At 41.0% G+C, this 20162-nt stretch overlaps 1 protein-coding gene across 2 annotated transcripts; it reads left to right on the top strand.

Annotated features, from left to right (window-relative positions):
• The first annotated feature begins 7717 nt into the window (after positions 1-7717).
• On the top strand, positions 7718-18656 carry LOC112226327. 2 transcript variants are annotated; one of them, XM_042312666.1, is made up of 5 exons: positions 7721-8256; positions 9077-9409; positions 12950-13083; positions 14361-14439; positions 18046-18656. In XM_042312666.1, the coding sequence occupies exons 1-5, from the start codon at positions 8190-8192 to the stop codon at positions 18060-18062; spliced, it is 630 nt and encodes a 209-aa protein (XP_042168600.1). In that variant the 5' UTR covers positions 7721-8189; the 3' UTR covers positions 18063-18656. The 2 variants fall into 2 exon arrangements, with proteins under 2 accessions (XP_042168601.1, XP_042168600.1); XM_042312667.1 differs by lacking the exon at positions 14361-14439 and having other exon boundaries at positions 7718-8256.
• The last annotated feature ends 1506 nt before the right edge of the window (positions 18657-20162 follow it).

Raw genomic sequence — 20162 nt, 5'->3', positions numbered from 1 at the left:
CGTTTATAGGTAGGGCCCTGAGTATTTCCCAGTCAGGAAAAACTAAGGGCTTTACACATAAAGGGAACACTAAAATAACACATCCTAGATCTGAATGAATGAAATATTCTTATTAAATACTTTTTTCTTTACATAGTTAAATGTGCTGACAACAAAATCACAACATTATCAATGGAAATCAAATTTATCAACCCATGGAGGTCTGGATTTGGAGTCACACTCAAAATTAAAGTGGAAAACCACACTACAGGCTGATCCAACTTTGATGTTATGTCCTTAAAACAAGTCAAAATGAGGCTCAGTAGTGTGTGTGGCCTCCATGTGCCTGTATGACCTCCCTATAACACCTGGGCATGCTCCTGATGAGGTGGCGGATGGCCTCCTGAGGGATCTCCTCCCAGATCTGGACTAAAGCATCCGCCAACTCCTGGACAGTCTGTGGTGCAACGTGGTGTTGGTGGATGGAGCGAGACATGATGTGCTCAATTGGATTCAGGTCTGGGGAATGGGCGGGCCAGTCCATAGCTTCAATGCCTTCCTCTTGCAGGAACTGCTGACACACTCCAGCCACATGAAGTCTAGCATTGTCTTGCATTAGGAGGAACCCAGGGCCAACCGCACCAGCATATGGTCTCACAAGGGGTCTGAGGATTTCATCTCGGTACCTAATGGCAGTCAGGCTGCCTCTGGCGAGCACATGGAGGGCTGTGCGGCCCCCCACACCATGACTGACCCACTGCCAAACCGGTCATGCTGGAGGATGTTGCAGGCAGCAGAACATTCTCCACGGCGTCTCCAGACTGTCATGTCTGTCACGTGCTCAGTGTGAACCTGATTTCATCTGTGAAGAGCACAGGGCATCAGTGGCGAATTTGTCAATCTTGGTGTTCTCTGGCAAATGCCAAACGTCCTGCACGGTGTTGGGCTGTAAGCACAACCCCCACCTGTGGACGTCGGGCCCTCATACCACCCTCATGGAGTCTGTTTCTGACCGTTTGAGCAGACGCATGCACATTTGTGGCCTGCTGGAGGTCATTTTGCAGGGCTCTGGCAGTGCTCCTCCTTGCACAAAGGCGGAGGTAGCGGTCCTGCTGCTGGGTTGTTGCCCTCCTACGGCCTCCTCCACGTCACCTGATGTGTACTGGCCTGTCTCCTGGTAGCGCCTCCATGCTCTGGACACTACGCTGACAGACACAGAAAACCTTCTTGCTACAGCTCGCATTGATGTGCCATCCTGGATGAGCTGCACTACCTGAGCCACTTGTGTGGGTTGTAGACTCCGTCTCATGCTACCACAAGAGTGAAAGCACCGCCAGCATTCAAAAGTGACCAAAACATCAGCCAGGAAGCATAGGAACTGAGAAGTGGTCTGTGGTCACCACCTGCAGAACCACTCCTTTATTGGGGATGTCTTGCTAATTGCCTATAATTTCCACCTGTTGTCTATTCCATTTGCACAACAGCATGTGAAATTTATTGTCAATCAGTGTTGCTTCCTAAGTGGACAGTTTGATTTCACAGAAGTGTGATTGACTTGGCGTTACATTGTGTTGTTTAAGTGTTCCCTTTTTTGAGCAGTGTAGTTTTGAATTCAAAGTGCCTTCCTCACACCCTAACACTGACCATTTAGTATTCTCCTTTTTGCATCATGATTTCCACTGTGCAGAGGATCCATCAAGAATTCTTGCTTTTCTCACATTAACCTCTATTAGTATCCAATATAAATTGACTTACCCTACAAACATGACCTAATTGATTGCATACCTGAATGTGATTCTGATTTTGTGTGTTAGTGTTACAGTACGAGACCAGCACTGAAAAGGAGATTCCAAAGAACAGTTACATGAGTGTGGCTGCTGTATGTGTGGTAGTAGGCTCTCTTGCCATTGGACTGCTGCTTCTCAAGCTGTTTCAAGCCAGAAGACTCAGACAAGGTGAGCACCCAGGGTCATGTCCATTAGGGCACACTGTTGCAAAATGCTTCAAGATGTTATTCAGTTCCTCCCCATTTCAGACTGCTTCTTTCCATTTCATGCCTAGTGAACATGACCCTGCTTTTCAGTCTCCTCAGAGAGGAATGCAGAGTTCTGGGAAGATTAGTAGAGTACTTTCTGTTCTGGCTAAATGCCAGGATGTTGCTGTAGAATAAGTGGAATGGAGAACTAACTCCTCAGACAAGATGACTTAGTTTAGTTTTTATTGTTTTAATTTCTCTATTGCTCTCATTCTCCTCCCCAGATGGGAATTCAGGATTTGTTATTCTATTGTCTCTGTAACAAATCACCAACCATGGTAGAGCACACAGCATCAACCCCTGTAAAAGGTTGCTTCTGGTTTCCCTTTCCAGATGAACCAATGACACAGGAAGACTCTGTTGTGGCAGAAGGTATGTTTGAGTTTATTATATTTGTCTACCTAATGGAAGAGGATTCCTGTCAAAACAATCAAATTCATAGTCAAATGCAGTTTATAAAATGTGTATGGTAAAATAGTGTATAACAGTGTTGGTATTCCTGTTGTCCCCCATGGAACCAGAGCCTGAGGATACAGCAGTCCCAGCAGAGCACAACCCCAGCACCAGGACAGGACTGTTTCCGTGGCGTCAGAGTGTTACCAGGAGTGTTACGATTCTGGCACTGTAGTTAAAAGTATTCAATCCCTGTAGATCAAATCAAATCAAATCAAATTTATTTATATAGCCCTTCGTACATCAGCTGATATCTCAAAGTGCTGTACAGAAACCCAGCCTAAAACCCCAAACAGCAAGCAATGCAGGTGTAGAAGCAGAAGTGTAGAAGTGGGGGGCAGGCAACCCAGACAGGATGACCACAGATTTCTTCACATTTTGTTACAATGAGGAATTCAAATTGATTTAACTGTTATTTTGGAGATGGGATTTTGTCCTGTGTTTTGGTGGTGGGGAGTGCAGGCAGGGCTGGAGAGGGGTTTTGTTCTGTGTGTCTGTATCATTACATAAAATACTCTGTCAAAGTGGGTAAAAAATTATATTGTTTTCAAAGATTAATGAAAAATTAATCACTAAAATACTGTTACTTATTCTTGGATAAGTCTCATAAGAGCTTTGCACACCTGTTTTTTTTTCCATATTTTCACATTTCTTCAATCTCTGTGACGGTGTTGGGTATCTTTGCTAGACAGCAATTTAAGTCTTGCCATAGATTTAAGCAGATATAAGTACAGAACTGTAACTTGGCCACTCAGGAACTTCACTGTCTTCTAGGTAAGCAACAACAGTTTATATTTGGCTTTGTGTTTTAGATTATTGTCTGACGGAACAGTGAATTCCTCTACCGGTATCTGGTGTGAAGCAGGTTTTCCTCTAGGATTTTACCTGTGCTTTGCTCTATCCTGCTTCTTTTTATCCCGAAAAACTCCCCAGTATGTGCTGATGTCAAGCATACACACACCATGAATCAGCCACCTCTATGCTTGAAAATAAAGAGTCAGTTACTCTGATGTGTTGGGTTTGCCCCTAAGTCTAAAAATGTATTTGATATTTTTTTGTTGCAGTATTACTTCAGCACCTTGTGCAAACACAATGCAATCATTTTTGTAATCTTTTCGCTGTCAATTAGGTTATTTATGTGGAGTCACTCCAATGTTGTTGATCCATCCTCAGTTTTCTCCCATCACAGCCATTGAACTCTGTAGCTGTGTTATAAAAACACCAATGGGCTGATGGTATTTGTATTTAATAAAGATCTCCTTTAGTTCCTGCCAAGGCAGCAGCTGCTCTTCCTGGGGTCCAGGAACATTAAGGCAGTTATATACAATTTAAAATATTACATTTCATACCACTTTTCACAACACATTAAGTGTGTTCCCTCAGGCCACTTTTATCTACAACACAAAATCCATGTGTACGTGTGTGTCTGTGCCTGTATTCACATTCCCCACTTTTCCATAATGTGGATTTTTACCTGTTTTTGAAATCTGATTCTACGGCTTGCATCAGTTACCTGATGTGGAATAGAGTTTCATGTAGCCATGGTTCTATGTAGTACTGTGTGCTTCCCATAGTCTGTTCTGGATTGTAAAGAGACCTTTGGTGGCATGTCTTGTGGGGTATGCATGGGTGTCCGAGCTGTGTGCCAGTAGTATAAACAGACGCCTTGGTGCATTCAGCATGTCAACACTTCTTACAAAAACAAGTAGTGATGAAGTCGATCTCTCCACTTTGCGCCACGAGAGATTTACATTATTTATGTTAACTCTCCATGTACATTTAAGGGCTTGTCGTGCTGCCCTGTTCTGTGCCAATTGTCATTTTCCAAGGTCCCTCTTTGTGGCACCTGACCACACGACTGAACACTAGTCCAGGTGTGACAACTAGGGCCTGTAGGACCTGCCTTGTTGATAGTGTTAACAAGGCAGAGCTTTATTATGGATAGACTTCTCCCCATCTTAGCTACTATTGTGTCAACATGTTTTGACCATGGACAGTTTACAATCCAGGATTACTCCAAGCAGATTAGTCACCTCAACTTGCTCAATTTCCACATTTATTACAAGATTTAAATACAATGCTTTTAGTTTTTGAAATATTTAGGACTAACTTATTCCTTGCCACCCGTTCTAAAACTAATTGCAGCTCTTTGTTAAGTGTTGCAGTAATTTCACTCGCTGTAGTAGCTGAGGTGTTTGTGGTGAGTCATCATACATAGACACACTGGCTTTGAAAAAAATGGAATTCCTGATTCTACTGGATTATGTTGGAGAGGCTTCCATTAAATAACACCCTCTGTGTTCTGTTGTCAGGTAACTCTTTATCCACAATATAGCAGGGGCTGTAAAGCCATAACACATTCGTTTTGCCAGCAGCAGACTATGATCGATAATGTCAAAAGCTGCACTGAAGTCTAACAAAACAGCTCCCACATCTTTTTTTATCATCAATTTTTCTCAGCTAATCAAAAGTAATTTGTAAGTGCCGTGTTTGTTGAATGTCCTTTCCTATAAGCGTGCTGAAAGTCTGTTGTCAATATGTTTACAGTAAACTAGCATTATTTTTGGTCAAACACATTTTTTTCCAAATGTTTACTAAGGGTTGGTAACAGGCTGATTGATTGGCTATTTGAGCCAGTAAAGGGTTCTTTACTATTCTTGGGTAACGGAATGACTTTAGCTTTCCTCCACACCTGCTACTGGCAGGTGCCCCTCTCCTGCTAAGCATACGAAATTTAACAAGTACTTTTGGGTGTGTGGTAGACATTCTATAGGAAGAGAGACTGCAGATTCTTTCAAACAACTATTATAAGATTTACAAAAATGAAGCAATAAATGACAATCACTCAACAGTGCGTAATCAGAAAGCCCAACGAATAGTATTGGCTCTCAGCTTTTATAGAAAATGCAACCTCTATCTTCGTGGCAGTTTAGCAGATGGGTGGAAATGGGCGGAGCATAGTGTCTAAAAGGAGATAGCCTGAGGTTGATAGCACAAGGGCTCAACCATATAACTGCGTTCGTCACAGTTCACACTATAATGTGCTCCTTCCTGCAACTTCCCATACAGCTGAGTTCCTGCAACAACAAAAAACGGGATGTGTCACATGCTGCGGTCGCACCCAAACGGGTCTTACGAAATCATCCAGTCTTATGACCAAGTCACACAAAGACAACTTTGTATCAGGTTAGAAAAAATACAAGCATTTAACAATGGACAATCTTTAAGTAAAAAACTGAACTATGTCTAATTAAACAGTATAGTCGTGGCCAAACGTTTTGAGAATGACACAAATATTAATTTCCACAAAGTTTGCTGCTTCAGTGACTTTAGATATTTTTGTCAGATGTTACTATGGAATTATGAAATCTAATTACAAGCATTTCATAAGTGTCAAAGGCTTTTATTGACAATTACATGAAGTTGATGCAAAGAGTCAATATTTGCAGTGTTTTCTTTTTCAAGACCTCTGCAATCCGCCCTGGCATGCTGTCAATTAACTTCTGGGCCACATCCTGACTGATGGCAGCCCATTCTTGCATAATCAATGCTTGGAGTTTGTCAGATATATATTTTTTTTGTCCACCCGCCTCTTGAGGATTGACCACAAGTTCTCAATGGGATTAAGGTCTGGGGAGATTCCTGGCCATGGACCCAAAATATCGATGTTTTGTTCCCCGAGCCACTTAGTTATCACTTCTGCCTTATGGCAAGGTGCTCCATCGTGCTGGAAAAGGCATTGTTCGTCACTGTTACGCACGCCTCTATGAAGAGGGAACGCAATACCCTGCTACAACTCAACTCCCCGTGAAGTGAAAGAGGTATGGGACTGTAGGTGCGAGTAAGGATGACAAAGGCAGAGAGTGGTACCGTTTACAAGAAATGTATTCCGTCACACGGTAATATGGGGAAAAGTGGCTGGACGGAACCAAAGCAAAGAAAGTTAGTTAATCTCAAAGCCTCCTCTTCTATCTTACCTGCCTAAACACTATTTACCTAATATGGCACCACCTGGTGCCCTAACCAAAATACAGGGGGTGGTCCTCCCAGGTCTTACCTAGTGTGCCTAGACAGTGAATATACTACGGGAATATGTATGCCCGTGGGCCTCTTGCCTAAGCACTCCCTAGGTGCCTTCCCCTTCTCCCCTGGGAACAAATGAAACAGAATAACACAAACAATTTCAATAATCAAAACACTGCGTCCTATTGACACACAGACATAACCAATCAGCTCTCTCACTCAACCAATACAGGACACACTAATCATCTCCCTCTGAGAACAACCAACACAGTATATCACCCTCAGCCATCAGCCTCCTCTCTCAGTAATGATCTTTCTGCAATCTATATCTCTGCAATGATCTCCCTTCTGAACAGAACACTGGCTTTTTTATAGCTTCAGAAGGAGTCTAATCGGATACAGCTGTAACTTGACGAGGGGGCTGGTTCAGCTCCAATTAGCCGTGGAGTCGACCAATCAGCTGCTTGGGGGATTCATCAGAGAAAAGGACCCCAGTACTCAGCAGTCCAATCCCTGTACCTTTTGCAGAATATCAGTCTGTCCTTGATGTTTTTCCTGGAGAGAAGTGGCTTCTTTGCTGCCCTTCTTGACACCAGGCCATCCTCCAAAAGTATTCGCCTCACTGTGCGTGCAGATGCACTCACACCTGCCTGCTGTCATTCCTGCGCAAGCTCTGTAGTGGTGGTGACACGATCCCGCAGCTGAATCAACTTTAGGAGACGGTCCTGGAGCTTGCTGTACTTTCTTGTGCGCCCTGAAGCCTTCTTCACAACAATTGAACCGCTCTCCTTAAAGTTCTCGATGATCTGATAAATGGTGGATTTAGGTGCAATCTTACTGGCAGCAATATCCTTGGCTGTGAAGTCCTTTTTATGCAAAGCAATGATGACGGCACGTGTTTCCTTGCAGGTAACCGTGGTTGACAGAGGAAGAACAATGATTCCAAGCACCACCCTTCTTTTGAAGCTTCAAATCTGTTATACAAACTCAATCAGCATGACAGAGGGATCTCCAGGCTTGTCCTCGTCAACACTCACACCTGTGTTAACGAGAGAATCACTGACATGATGTCAGCTGGTCCTTTTGTGGCAGAGCTGAAATGCAGTGGAAATGTTTTTGGGGATTTCTGGTCATTTGCATGGAAAAGAGGGACTTTGCAGTTAATTGCAATTCATCTGATCACTCTTCATAACATTCTGGAGTATATGCAAATTGCAATCATACAAACTGAGGCAGCAGACTTTGTGAAAATTAATATTTGTCATTCTCAAAACTTTTGGCCACGACTGTAGTATGTCATGAATATTAATTTCCTCCACAGGTGTCAGGGAAAATGTATGGAGTAAAACGTACGTATTTTGTTTTCGATTGTAGTGAAGTAAAAGTTAGTCAAATAATTGTGTTTTGTTGTTTAACCTAATTTATTCCTAACCTATGATTCTGTCACATACTGACACCCACAATTGCACCTGAAATAAGTTCAGGTCTTGATTCTCTGTATGTTATTTTGTCATTTTATTTTGGTTTATTAGGCCTACCTCATTTGTTCAGAACCTAAGTGTAAAGTAGGCCTACTTCGTGTTCCTATTGGTGGAGAGGTTCTAGAGCAGACACCACTGTGGTATAGACATACTGTATATTTCCTGTTATTTGAAGGCTCAGTTTAGTTGTGATGTGAAGCTCATGTTGTTTTAGCACGATGTCTGCATTCTGTCTGTGTTGTGCAGTCTTCCTCTGTCTCCTTTGCAGCACCCTGGCTGAGAAAGGTGAGTGGTGTTTATTTTAATTTTCTATTGGGAGGTGACGGAAAGTTTTTGATTTAACATTTAATCTAGTCAGTTTTACACTTTAAAATATATTATGTACATTCGACTCTTGATAAGTGCTCTTTGAATAAATGTGAATTCTTTAAGTACAATACAGTTTTCCAGTCACATTTCAATGACATGATTTTCAATAGCTTGCTCCTGATAACTGCATGCTCTGGCATGACAGTCCCAAGACATTGCCTTTTTCAGGAGTCCACTGTAATCTATAGAGTTGCAATATCATAGATGTACAAAAGAGGTTGTTTAAGTAATTTATTTTTCAAGTGCAATATTCAAATGAGGGTAGAGTAGTATATGGTTCCTTGTATTCATAATCCAAAAATAGACCCAGACTTGTGTGAAACTAGTTTTAGGTAGTGAAGATCTCCTTAACTGATTGGTGTTGGTATATCTTTAAAGAACAAACATCTGACACAGACAGGACCAGTCAAAAGTTTGGACACACCTACTCATTCCAGGGTTTTTCTTTATTTTTATCATTTTCAACATTGTAGAATAATAGTGAAGACATCAAAACTATGAAATAACACGTACTTTGAAGAATCTCACATATAAAATATATTTGGAATTGTGTAACACTTTTTTGGTTACTATATGATTCCATATGTTTTATTTCATAGTTTTGATGTCTTCACTATTATTCTACAATGTAGAAAATAGTAAAAATAAAGAAAAACCCTGGAATAAGTAGGTGTGTCAACTTTTGACTGGTACTGTATGGTGTTTTTTTTTTCATTCTCCCATCTGCTCATGAAAGGGAGGAAGGGACTGCTGGTCCGAAAGCAGGAGGGAGACACTATGACCATCCACTGCAGCACCTCTCTGCCAGACCAAGAAAACCTGAGTGTGTACATGCGCCTAACAAAAGAGATTCTAGTCCTCTACTTTCACCAGGAAACAGAAAAATTAACATTCCACGAGAGGTTCAAACTCAGATTGACGACTAACGGAAGACTCAACAAAATGGACATCACCATCACAAACCTGACCACAGAAGACTCTGGGGCCTTCTGGTGTGTGTTCAGTGTTTATAAGAAAAACAAGATTGAGAAGACTGAGGGGGAAGGAGCTGTTTTGCTGGTGGTGAATGGTGAGTGTCTCAGCCAGTCCTGATTCGTTCCCTAACCATCCATTTGGCACTTACTGCACCCTTCAATGTTCAAGTTTTTTGTGGTCATATGCTCAAGCACAGTGAAATGTTTAACTTGCCAGCCTTATCCTACAGTGCAGCATTCGATATCAAAATAGTATAACTAATAAGAAAATTGAAAAACATGAGAATTAAGATAGGAAGCTACAGTAAATACAGGGTCAGTACCAGTTGTACAATGTACAGGGATACAGGAGTATTGAGGTAGATATGTACACAGGCAGAGATTAGGAGAAAGTGACTGGTAGCAGGATAAAAAAATAATAATAATGGTAAACAGTATGGCGGCAGCAGCATAAGTGGTGAGTGTGTGTGTGTAAGTGTCAGTTTAGATGTGATAGGTGGATATACATGTAAACCTGGCTGGTTGCAGAAATATATAAATACTTATAGTAAAATATACAGATCTGTATGTTGGAAGCTCCTCTCTGGGTAATACCTATCCAGATCCTTCAGATCTGCAAATATTGAAGGGTAATAGGGTCAATGTTCCTTTATTTTTTTCTGGCACTGAGTAAATTTCAGATATGCCTGGCGCAGATTTGAACATTGTAAAAATGATGTGCAACCCGAGTGGCGCGGTGGTCTAAGGCACTGTATCTCGAATCCAGGCTGCATCACATCCGGCTGTGATTGGGAGTCCCATAGGGCGGTGCACAATTGGCCTAGCGTTGTCCGAGTTTGGACGGGGTAGGCCGTCATTGTAAATAAGAATGTATTCTTAATTGACTTGCCTAGTTAAATAAAGGTTAAAAAAAAAAAGATTCTGGCTCGCGTTTACTGTGATCACTGAGGCTGTACCCACTTTAAGGTACAGTTTTAACAGTGGCCAAGTAGGCTACTGTGGCTATTTAATTATAATGTAGGCCTACCATCAAAAACAATGGAGAAAAATGCATCCCATAACATTTCATATGGAAATAGCTGTTCTATCATTCAGCCTACAGTAACAGCAAATGTGTGGTGTTCAATGTAGGCCTACATTCTATGAGACTTTTGAATTAAAAAACATGCAGGGCTTGACATTAACCTGTATTCACTTGTCCTTCAGACATGGAGGTGACTAAGTATGTTGTGTTTGATGCAAGAAACCATTTTACAAAATACAATTCATTATTATTCCTATACAATTACTACAGAGAATCAGACAAATGCTACCCTCTGCCTATTAGCTACTTAGCTTATTCAACACTCTCAAAATACAACACTGCCACCAAAGATATTTATTTAACCAAGATAGACCACAGCCTATCGTTTCCATTGGGAACAAATGAGTCATAGTGGGCAGAACAGACACGGAGGTGGGCAGAGCCAAGCACAAGCTAGCGAGATCCTATTAGTGCGTTCTAGCATAAATCTGCATATTTCCGTTAGGGAACGGCTACTCTGTGAAGTGTGCACGTGCAGTAACTCAATTCACCTATGCACTCCTTCTAAACAATGCAATTTTAAAAAAATAAAAAAACTTTTGCAAAGGGTAAGGTCTACACAACTTAGTCCGCTCTGTTTAAAACATTCTAGTTTTGGGAATTGAAAACTGTATTGAAATCAAATGTTTCATTGATAAGAGAATGTGCAGCATGTCAGCCAAAATCCATCTTTACCCACTGCGGGCCAGTTGGCTTCCTCTCACTACCATATTTGGTAGTGAGTGGAAACGCCAAGGGAATGCTTTAAATATCTGTATCATTGTTCAATCTGTGCTGCCCCTTTAAGACATAAAAAAAGCTCTTAACCTGACTTGTTTTTCAAAGATGGCTAGAAATGCACACATTTTGTGCTCTTGTAGGAAGCAACCACTCCCCCATTGTTGACTAGAAATTAGCCATAACTAGGCTAATAACTCACTAGCAAAGAATATGAACAAATGTGCACAGGAGGCTGGCTACATGCAGCTCTTGCTTTGATCTCAAAACAAGTGCATCTACTCAGGACTGCTCATGCTGTCCTGTTCAAAGTGAATGGCACAGATCCGTATATGGCAATGGCTATTTGCATATAGGCCTACTGCAACTCTGATTGGTTATGGCGCACCGTTCTATGTAGACTACAGGCCTGAGTCGTGCATGTCAATTCAATAGAATCCTACTTTGATGTGCGCTGCCTACAAGAAACGATTTATTATTTTATTTAACCTTTATTTAACCAGGTAGGCTAGTTGAGAACAAGTTCTCATTTACAACTGCGACCTGGCCAAGATAAAGCATAGCAGTGTGAACAAGACAACAACACAGAGTTACACAGGGAGTAAACAATAAACAAGTCAATAACACAGTAGAAAAAAGAAAAAGAGTCTATATACATTGTGTGCAAAAGGCATGAGGAGGTAGGTGAATAATTACAATTTAGCAGATTAACACTGGAGTGATAAATGATCAAATGGTCATGTGCAGGTAGAGATACTGGTGTGCAAAAGAGCAGAAAAATAAATAAATAAAAACAGTATGGGGATGAGGTAGGTAAATTGGGTGGGCTATTTACCGATGGACTATGTACAGCTGCAGCGATCGGTTAGCTGCTCAGATAGCAGATGTTTAAAGTTGGTGAGGGAGATAAAAGTCTCCAACTTCAGCGATTTTTGCAATTCGTTCCAGTCACAGGCAGCAGAGGACTGGAAGGAAAGGCGGCCAAATGAGGTGTTGGCTTTAGGGATGATCAGTGAGATACACCTGCTGGAGCGCGTGCTACGGGTGGGTGTTGCCATCGTGATCAGTGAACTGAGATAAGGCGGAGCTTTACCTAGCATGGACTTGTAGATGACCTGGAGCCAGTGGGTCTGGCGACGAATATGTAGCGAGGACCAGCCGACTAGAGCATACAGGTCGCAGTGGTGGGTGGTATAAGGTGCTTTAGTAACAAAACGGTTGGCACTGTGATAAACTGCATCCAGTTTGCTGCGTAGAGTATTGGAAGCTATTTTGTAGATGACATCGCCGAAGTCGAGGATCGGTATGATAGTCAGTTTTACTAGGGTAAGTTTAGCGGCGTGAGTTTTGCAGTTAGTTTTGCATTCAAAGTCTTGCATAGTTCATTTTGTTTCAATGCATTGAAAGTGGCTAAAATTGCATTGATTCGAGCACAATTACCACAGTAGAGCGAAGCGTTGTTAGTGTTAAGGGGAAAACTCTAGAAAGTTGAATGAAGTTCAATCTTGTGCTTCTCTGTGTGTGCTGATATTTAATCTGTGTGGCAGTCCGAGGGGAGCTCAGAGGGAACATTGGTTAGGGTCAAGAGGGTTAGGGAACGATTCAGGACCATTGTCTTAATGTGAGCTCTGAGTGGCGCAGTCTCATAGGAACTAATCCTAACTTGAGCTACGATGCTGTAACTTCTAAACACGTTTAAATTGGTCAGTTTGTTGAGTTGTATTGGATTCTTCAACATCTCTTTTATAACGAATTGCACCTGGGGATATTTTTATGATATGTACTGAACTGAATTGAAAAATGTGTGCTACCCTGGTGTGTTGCTGTGCCACAGATGAGGAGTGTGACCAGAATGACGCATCCTCAGGGCTAGGAATGTCCTGGTATCTGGTCCTGGTCTCAGCTGTCACTGCTGGCTCTGTGCTTCTCCTGAGTCTGCTCATCCTCTTCATCTGGGTCATCCCCAGGGTAAGTACTACAGTAAAGTGTGTGTGCCCACATGAAAAATAATGAAGTTTATTATAGAATACTACAGTACTTAGTATAGAATTCTGTAGTAAACTGTAATATACTATACTACACATTGTAGTATTCCTCAATCATGTGTAGTACTTACTATATAATGTTGTAGTATACTGTAGAATACTATAGTAAATTCTAAAGTATTATCATCACAAAAAAAACACTTAAATACTACAGAATAGTCCTCAAAAACACTACAGTCCGCAAACACGCCAGACTTTAACTATAGTAAATACTACAGTATTTAATTTGCATATACCCCACCCATTCCCTTCCCCCAGATCCCAATTTGTGCCAGGTTTTTGAAAAGACCAGAACTATCTGTTTGAGTGTCTCCTTGTAATATATGTTAGCAACGTTTTTATCCTCGTTCTTATTCATCGAGCTTTTCTTTTTTGTACTCTTATTTACTTATTTACTTTTCTATTGTCGAGAGGTGAACCTGTAATTAAGCATGTATTTGCACTGTGTACTCCACGTATGTCATGTGTACAGGTATATGACTAATAAACTTGAACTCTGAGATGCTTTATGACTATGGGCCCACAAACTTTTCCCTAATGACCTGACCTGAAAAAAGTCCTGACCCTAACTATGGGAATACAGGGGTTGATGAAAGATGACAGCTCATATTATCTGATCATATGATCTGTTCACTGTCAGATGTAGTCTACATTGTCTGTGACAGGAGACGAGCGCTATGGGCTGTGTTGTCTTCATCATATTATCATCTTCCTTTTCATCGTCCTCATTATTCCAGTGTCCCAGCTGTCTGGCATATAGCCTAGTGGTTAAGAGCGTTGGGCCAGTAACTGAAAGGTTGCTGGTTTGACTCCCCGAGCCAACTAGGTGAACAATCTGTTGGTGCCCTAACCCTAATTGCTATGGATAAAAGCTCATGCTAAATGAGTAAAATGTTATGATTCTGTACTGTCCACTCTTCTAGTGCTTGAAACTATTTTTATTTAGGAAAGAGTAGGCCTAATCTCAATGCTGTGTGTGCTTGTGTGCGTGCCCATCCATAATGGATCTTGTGTGTCTCTTTAGACCAGTGAAGTCATGGAAGTAGGCCAGGCTCTACAGGCTTTGTTGAGTAGAAGCCACTTCCCTCCCTATCCTGTTGTTTCTCCCTTTATCTGATAAAAATGATGTCGGCCAACGTGGATATGGAGTGGAAATATTGTAATGCCCTTCCCTATCTCCTCATCCCTTCCTTTCTGCAGTGTTTTCATTCACATAGTAGAGAAGTGACAGTAGTCAAGTTCGATGGACAGCTAATAAACGAGACACACACCTGCACAGGTAAGCCTGGAGTCTTATGGAGGAACTGATTTATTATGTCAATTCACTCTATTTTGCTTGAACAACACCATTCCAGTGATAATGCCAGAGGAGCTGATGTTTGGAGGATATAATGGCACGGGTGTTATTAGGGCCGAGAAGAACTCGAGGGTCGGCAAACCGTGCCAATATCTCCTCCAAACACCGGCTTAGGAGGGCATTATCTCTTTTATACGGATTACCAACATATTCAAATAATGATTGACATATTTGCATTAAAAACATTATTTTAATGTATTTATTCATACTATTTCATCCTTCCCCAAAATATAGTCCCGACACATCTAGGGTTGCTACCCAAGCTGACTGGTTGTTCGTTCGGTTGCCAGAGACGCGACCCAGTCGTTCTGTATCTATGGACGCAACACAGTTTTTCTTTCTAAATGTACCATTGCCATACTGGCTGGCAACGTTCTTATCCCTTGGTTGCTAGCTAGCCATCTACGGCTAACTTACAGTCCCGTCAAACAGTGCAGACAGAATAACAACAGTAGCTGTGTTTACATTTTTTAAGCTGTATGGGGGGTTTAACGTGCCATAATTAAGCCTCGTGAAGCTACTGATACCTCTTACGAGGTCAGCTAACATCTTCCTAGCACCATAAAATACCGGCATGAATAAACGGACTGTTAATGGAGGCAAGTTTTTTTGAAGGCGTCAAACTGCCGTCGAGTTCACGGCACGTTCATGTCACGTGACACGCTCTCAAATGCCGTGCCTGTCTCTTACTCTATGAATGGTCACTGCTATCCGGATTCCTTAGGATGTCCCTACCCTGAACCCTAAACCCTTAACTAACACTAAATTTAACAATTTGGGAAAGCCTATGAACTCCTCTATTTGACTGAAAGCCACGAACACAACTCTTGGTTTTTGGTTGTCTGTTGTAGGCTACAGGGAACTAGTAACAACACAGTCTGTGATTGGTTAACAACATTTAGATCTGTATATAGCAAGATAACATACCATGCCATGAGGTGTTGAGGGAAAGACAGATTACCTATAGATTGGACATAATCTTTTCTAGGCCGTGAGCGATAACAGGAAATACACAAGCCTTAGGCTACACTCGGAGGCTACTTTGGAATGTCGGCTTGCACGGTCAAAACTGAACGTTTATAACATTTTATGGTTGAGATTTAATATAAATATAAACTATGCACCTTATGACTTTCATTAACATGCAGGCTTCACGCAGATGTTAGTAACACAGAACCCAAACCGGCTGCGCGCGTGCATAAATGTATTTTGTCTCCCCCACACCAAACGCGTTCACGACACGCAGGTTAAAATATCAAACAAACTCTGAACCTATTACATTAATTTGGGGAACGGTCGAAAAGCATGAAACATTTATGGCAATTTAGCTAGCTAGCTTGCACTTGCTAGCTAATTTGTCCTATTTAGCTAGCTTACTGTTGCTAGCTAATTTGTCCTGGGATATAAACATTGAGTTGTTATTTACCTGAAATGCACAAGGTCCTCTACTCTGAAAATTAATCCACACATAAAACCGTCAACCGAATCGTTTCTAGTCATCTCTCCTTCCAGGCTTTTGCTTCTCTGGACTTTATATTGCGATTGGCAACTTTCATAAATTAGGTGCATTTCCACCACCGACCTTGTTCGTCTTTCAGTCACCCACATGGGATTAACCAATGAGGAAATGGCACATGGGTACCTGCTTCTATTAACCAATGAGGAGATGGGAGAGGCAGGACTTGCAGCGCAATCTGCATCACAAATAGAACTGACTTCTATTTTAGAGCTTGACAACGCAGACACTCGCGAGCAGTGTGGGTGCAATAATTGAATAATATAGATTTCTAAATTTATTTTCCAACGTGAGCTGTGTAGTCAGGGTGTAAGGCATTGGTATGACGACATGCTAGTTACACGCAGGTGTCTCGCAGGCATTATGAGGCTGTTTTCTAGTGACATTTATTTGGATACATCCATAACAATGAGCTAATGAGGCGAGATTTCGCCTGGGATAGAAAATGTGCTCTCTCGTTAGGGCACTGTTGTGGTGCTCAGAGGAGCTAGCCAACAACACAGTGTTGTCTTTACTATCATTAAATTGAAGACTTAGTTTTTATCAAAGATTCTCTGTAATTAGTATTACGCGATCAAACTGATTAATCATGTAACTGTAATTAACTAGGAAGTCGGGGGCACCAAGGAAAATATTCCGATTCCAAAGTTATAATTTCCTAATATAACCTTTCAGATATTTTATATCTGATCAATTAGTCTTCGAATTAATTCATTATTTACTTTACCTCACGTTAGTCTCATTCCAAACGTAGTAAATTGTTGGTTATCTGCACGAACCCAGTATTCTCTGAGTCATCCATACATCAATGGTCTTAAATCATTTATTTACTACCTAAGTAATTCACAGAAATGCATAAACACAAGAAATGATAACGGAGTTTCCCTAGTGGGATAAACCGGTATCGCGGCTTGGTGGACAAAAGGGGAAGTGGGGGTCAACTGAGATGAGACACTACAAAGTTGATAATTATAACAATTGAAATGCTAATCCTTTGCACATGAACGCTCACTCATTTGGGAACAATTGCAATCAATCAATATATTTACGCTCAGTGTGTCATCGGGATCTTTCTTGAAAAGTTAGTTTCTGTTGGAGAGTTTTCTTCCTCTCCCTCGCTTTCTCTCTCTCTGTCGTGGTTAGAGGGGATAGTTCAGAGCGACATTCATTCATGTTGTCGGCGGTTGTCATTCTTCACGTTCAACGATGCCGAATTCCTAGCTGCAGACTAGTAATTAATATCAAAGACTTGTTCTTATTCTGTCGGTATCGATAGTCTAAGAGTTTAACCACGTGGTATGGTTAAAAGATTCAGCAATGGTCTGCAACCTTTGTCTCCTCGTAATGGAGAAAAACATGGTCTGGTGAGAATTTCTCAAAGTTGGGGTTTTATTCGGAATTGCAGAAAAGGGCCTGTCCCAGGATGCCCGACCCTAACTGGCTCATGGGCGGTCCTCTGATTTAGTTCAACTCGAAAGGAAATTGGAGTTTCCTTCATTAAACAGTCTCAAAATCACATTACACAATTTTACAAACAGTATCATCCTCACTCATTCATATTATACAACAATTAGATGTAAACCTCATATCTGAGGCTATTATATAAACAGCGTTATGGTAATGTGGCCGCACCGTCTCCCATGAGCTTCCCCAAGTTGTAACAAACGGACCAGTTCGTAGCTGGATTCTTCACCGATCTTTTATACCTTCTCCGGAACGTAAATGTTGTTCGAACCTCAAGTTCTGTGAGGTGGAAGAAATTCCTTTGTTCTCTATGAAACTCCACTCTATCTCTGTACTGTGTGGCCATGAGGAGATCCTCTCCTCAGGAATTTACGACCTCTCTCTGACCACGCATTCCTCCCTGTTTTGAGAATACCAATGAACATTTGTGCATGCCGAAAGATTGTTAAATGCAAAATGGCTTCTAACGAAAGCTTTCCATTCAAAGCAAATAGCTATGTAAAATTGCTATATAAAATTGTCTTAATTTCCTCCCTTTTTCCTGACAGTTGGAAATGGAGGATGAAGATACGATCAACGTTTTACAGCAACAGACAGGAGGCCTCTACTAGCATGTCAAGTACTCCCCCACATCTTCCTCCACCCCCCAGACGGCTGCTTTGCAGCTTGTCCCATTTTCCCCCACAGAACCAATACCATGTGGAAGACTTCCTGCTTTTCATTCTTGCCTTTATTTCCTTCCTGTTTTGTACATAAACAACCTCCTCTAAAACAACTCAGATTTGAGTAACATTCATACAAGGTGTGCTGCAAATAAACATTGCAAGATCCAGCTCTTAAAAAGTCCATTGTTTTGGTGACTTGTTGGTTCACTTATTCAGAGATCAAGAAAAGCTATTTTCCACCCGTTCACTGTTTGAGAATAAGACTGGTTTGTTATTCAACTTCATTTTCTGTTGTCGGTTTCAGAAAATTGGTTTTATATCTTTTTTATATAGTAGTGGTTGTGTAGAATGAAACATGTCTTGAACATAGTTTGACTAGGCCATGCTTGTAATAAGGAAACCCTGAAGAGATGTTTTAGTCCAGGTAAACATCTGTATTGTCTCATAAATGTCTTGTTAAAATAAAGTTATTCTCTCTTTTTAACCAAACTCAATTTATTTTGTCTCTGTGTAGTGTGTGACTGGGTCATTAAAACTGGTGCAAATATTTGTAATCATTCATTGTGCGTACAACAGCTCATGCTCACCAATCCCCCTTTTCAGTATGAAAACATAATTATGGAGATTTTATCAGTGAAAAACCACCAGTGTTTTAACTGTAAAGCTTGATGATCTCCACTGACTCTTTAAAATACCACGTAGCAATGTTGGCACTGTCAGTGTAAAGATTTCAGTTTTTTTGTGTGTGTGCTACCGAGTTACATAATGAAATACGAAAGTAGGTCAGTTGTCAGACAGTTTTTCCTGATTTACCACCCCCATACAGAACCAATCAGTCAATATTATCAACAACTATCATAAAAAATCACGCAATATGAATCAGACAGTGGGGCGGCGCCTGACCCACTAGTTGGTCAGAATGTTCAAATCAACGTTTCATATCAATTTCGGAATAGGCATAAAGCATCAACCACAGATGGTATTACACCCTGTATATGTTGGTGGTGATAATTACATTTTTATTGTGCTTTAATTGAAACTAGAAGATATTCTGTTTTCCGTTCAAGGGTACGTAATCAGATTTTTGAAACTGATTTACAAAGCTAATGTATTTGCTTTTATATCGGTGTGTCCCCCGCGGGACGGTTGAGCTAACGTGCGCTAATGTGATTAGCATGACGTTGTAAGTAACAAGATTATTTCCCAGGACATAGACATACTTTATATGGGCAGAAAGCTTAAATTCTTGTTAATCTAACTGCACTGTCCAATTTACAGTAGCAATTACAGTGAAAGAATACCATGCTATTGTTTGAGGAGGGCACACAGTTATGTACTTAAATGTTTCAATTGACCAATTAGGCACATTTGGGCAGACATTTTAACAGTAATGCAGTGGTTAATTGGATCAGTCTGAAACTTTGTAGATACACTGCTGCCATCTAGTGGACAACATCTAAATTGTGCCTCGACTCAGGCAATATAATGGCCTTTCTCTTGCATTTCAAAGATGATGGGGGAAAAAAATAGAAAACACTTTTTTTGTATTATCTTTAACCAGATCTAATGTGTTATATTCTCCTACATTCATTTCACATTTCCACAAACTTCAAAGTGTTTCCTTTCAAATGGTATCAATAATATGCATATCCTTGCATCAGGCAGTTAGATTTGGGTATGTCTTTTAAGGCGATCATTTCTAAAAAGGGTCTGATCCTTAAAAGGTTTGGGTCTAATTTCTTTGGCTGTGACTCCTGTCTGTGTCTTAAATCTTAATACTCTTCCCGATGTGTACACTTTCTCGCATGGATTTAAACTCTCTAGCCAATGCTTACACCATTCATATAACCAGGAAACAATATTCTACGTGGGTACTTAGAAAGACTCATTTAATATGATATGCCTACGTTTAAAATGCATATGAGGGGGCATTGTGGGCAGAGCAAGACGTGATTGGGCCTACAATGACCAAAAAACTTTGTGTCTCTTAGTCGGGGCAG

Source organism: Oncorhynchus tshawytscha, unplaced genomic scaffold, assembly GCF_018296145.1.
Source record: "Oncorhynchus tshawytscha isolate Ot180627B unplaced genomic scaffold, Otsh_v2.0 Un_contig_7733_pilon_pilon, whole genome shotgun sequence".
In the NCBI taxonomy this organism is placed as follows: domain Eukaryota; kingdom Metazoa; phylum Chordata; class Actinopteri; order Salmoniformes; family Salmonidae; genus Oncorhynchus; species Oncorhynchus tshawytscha.
The sequence above is the reverse complement of the archived record's forward strand: the minus strand, read 5'-3'. Positions and strand labels throughout refer to the sequence as shown.

Bases quoted from the DNA above. Each gene is read 5' to 3' on its own strand.
- LOC112226327 (XM_042312666.1), top strand. From the start codon at position 8,190: ATGTCTGCATTCTGTCTGTGTTGTGCAGTCTTCCTCTGTCTCCTTTGC. The intron at 8,257-9,076 runs GTGAGTGGTGTT...TGCTCATGAAAG, and splicing joins CAGCACCCTGGCTGAGAAAG to GGAGGAAGGGACTGCTGGTC. The intron at 13,084-14,360 runs GTAAGTACTACA...TCCTTTCTGCAG, and splicing joins TCATCTGGGTCATCCCCAGG to TGTTTTCATTCACATAGTAG.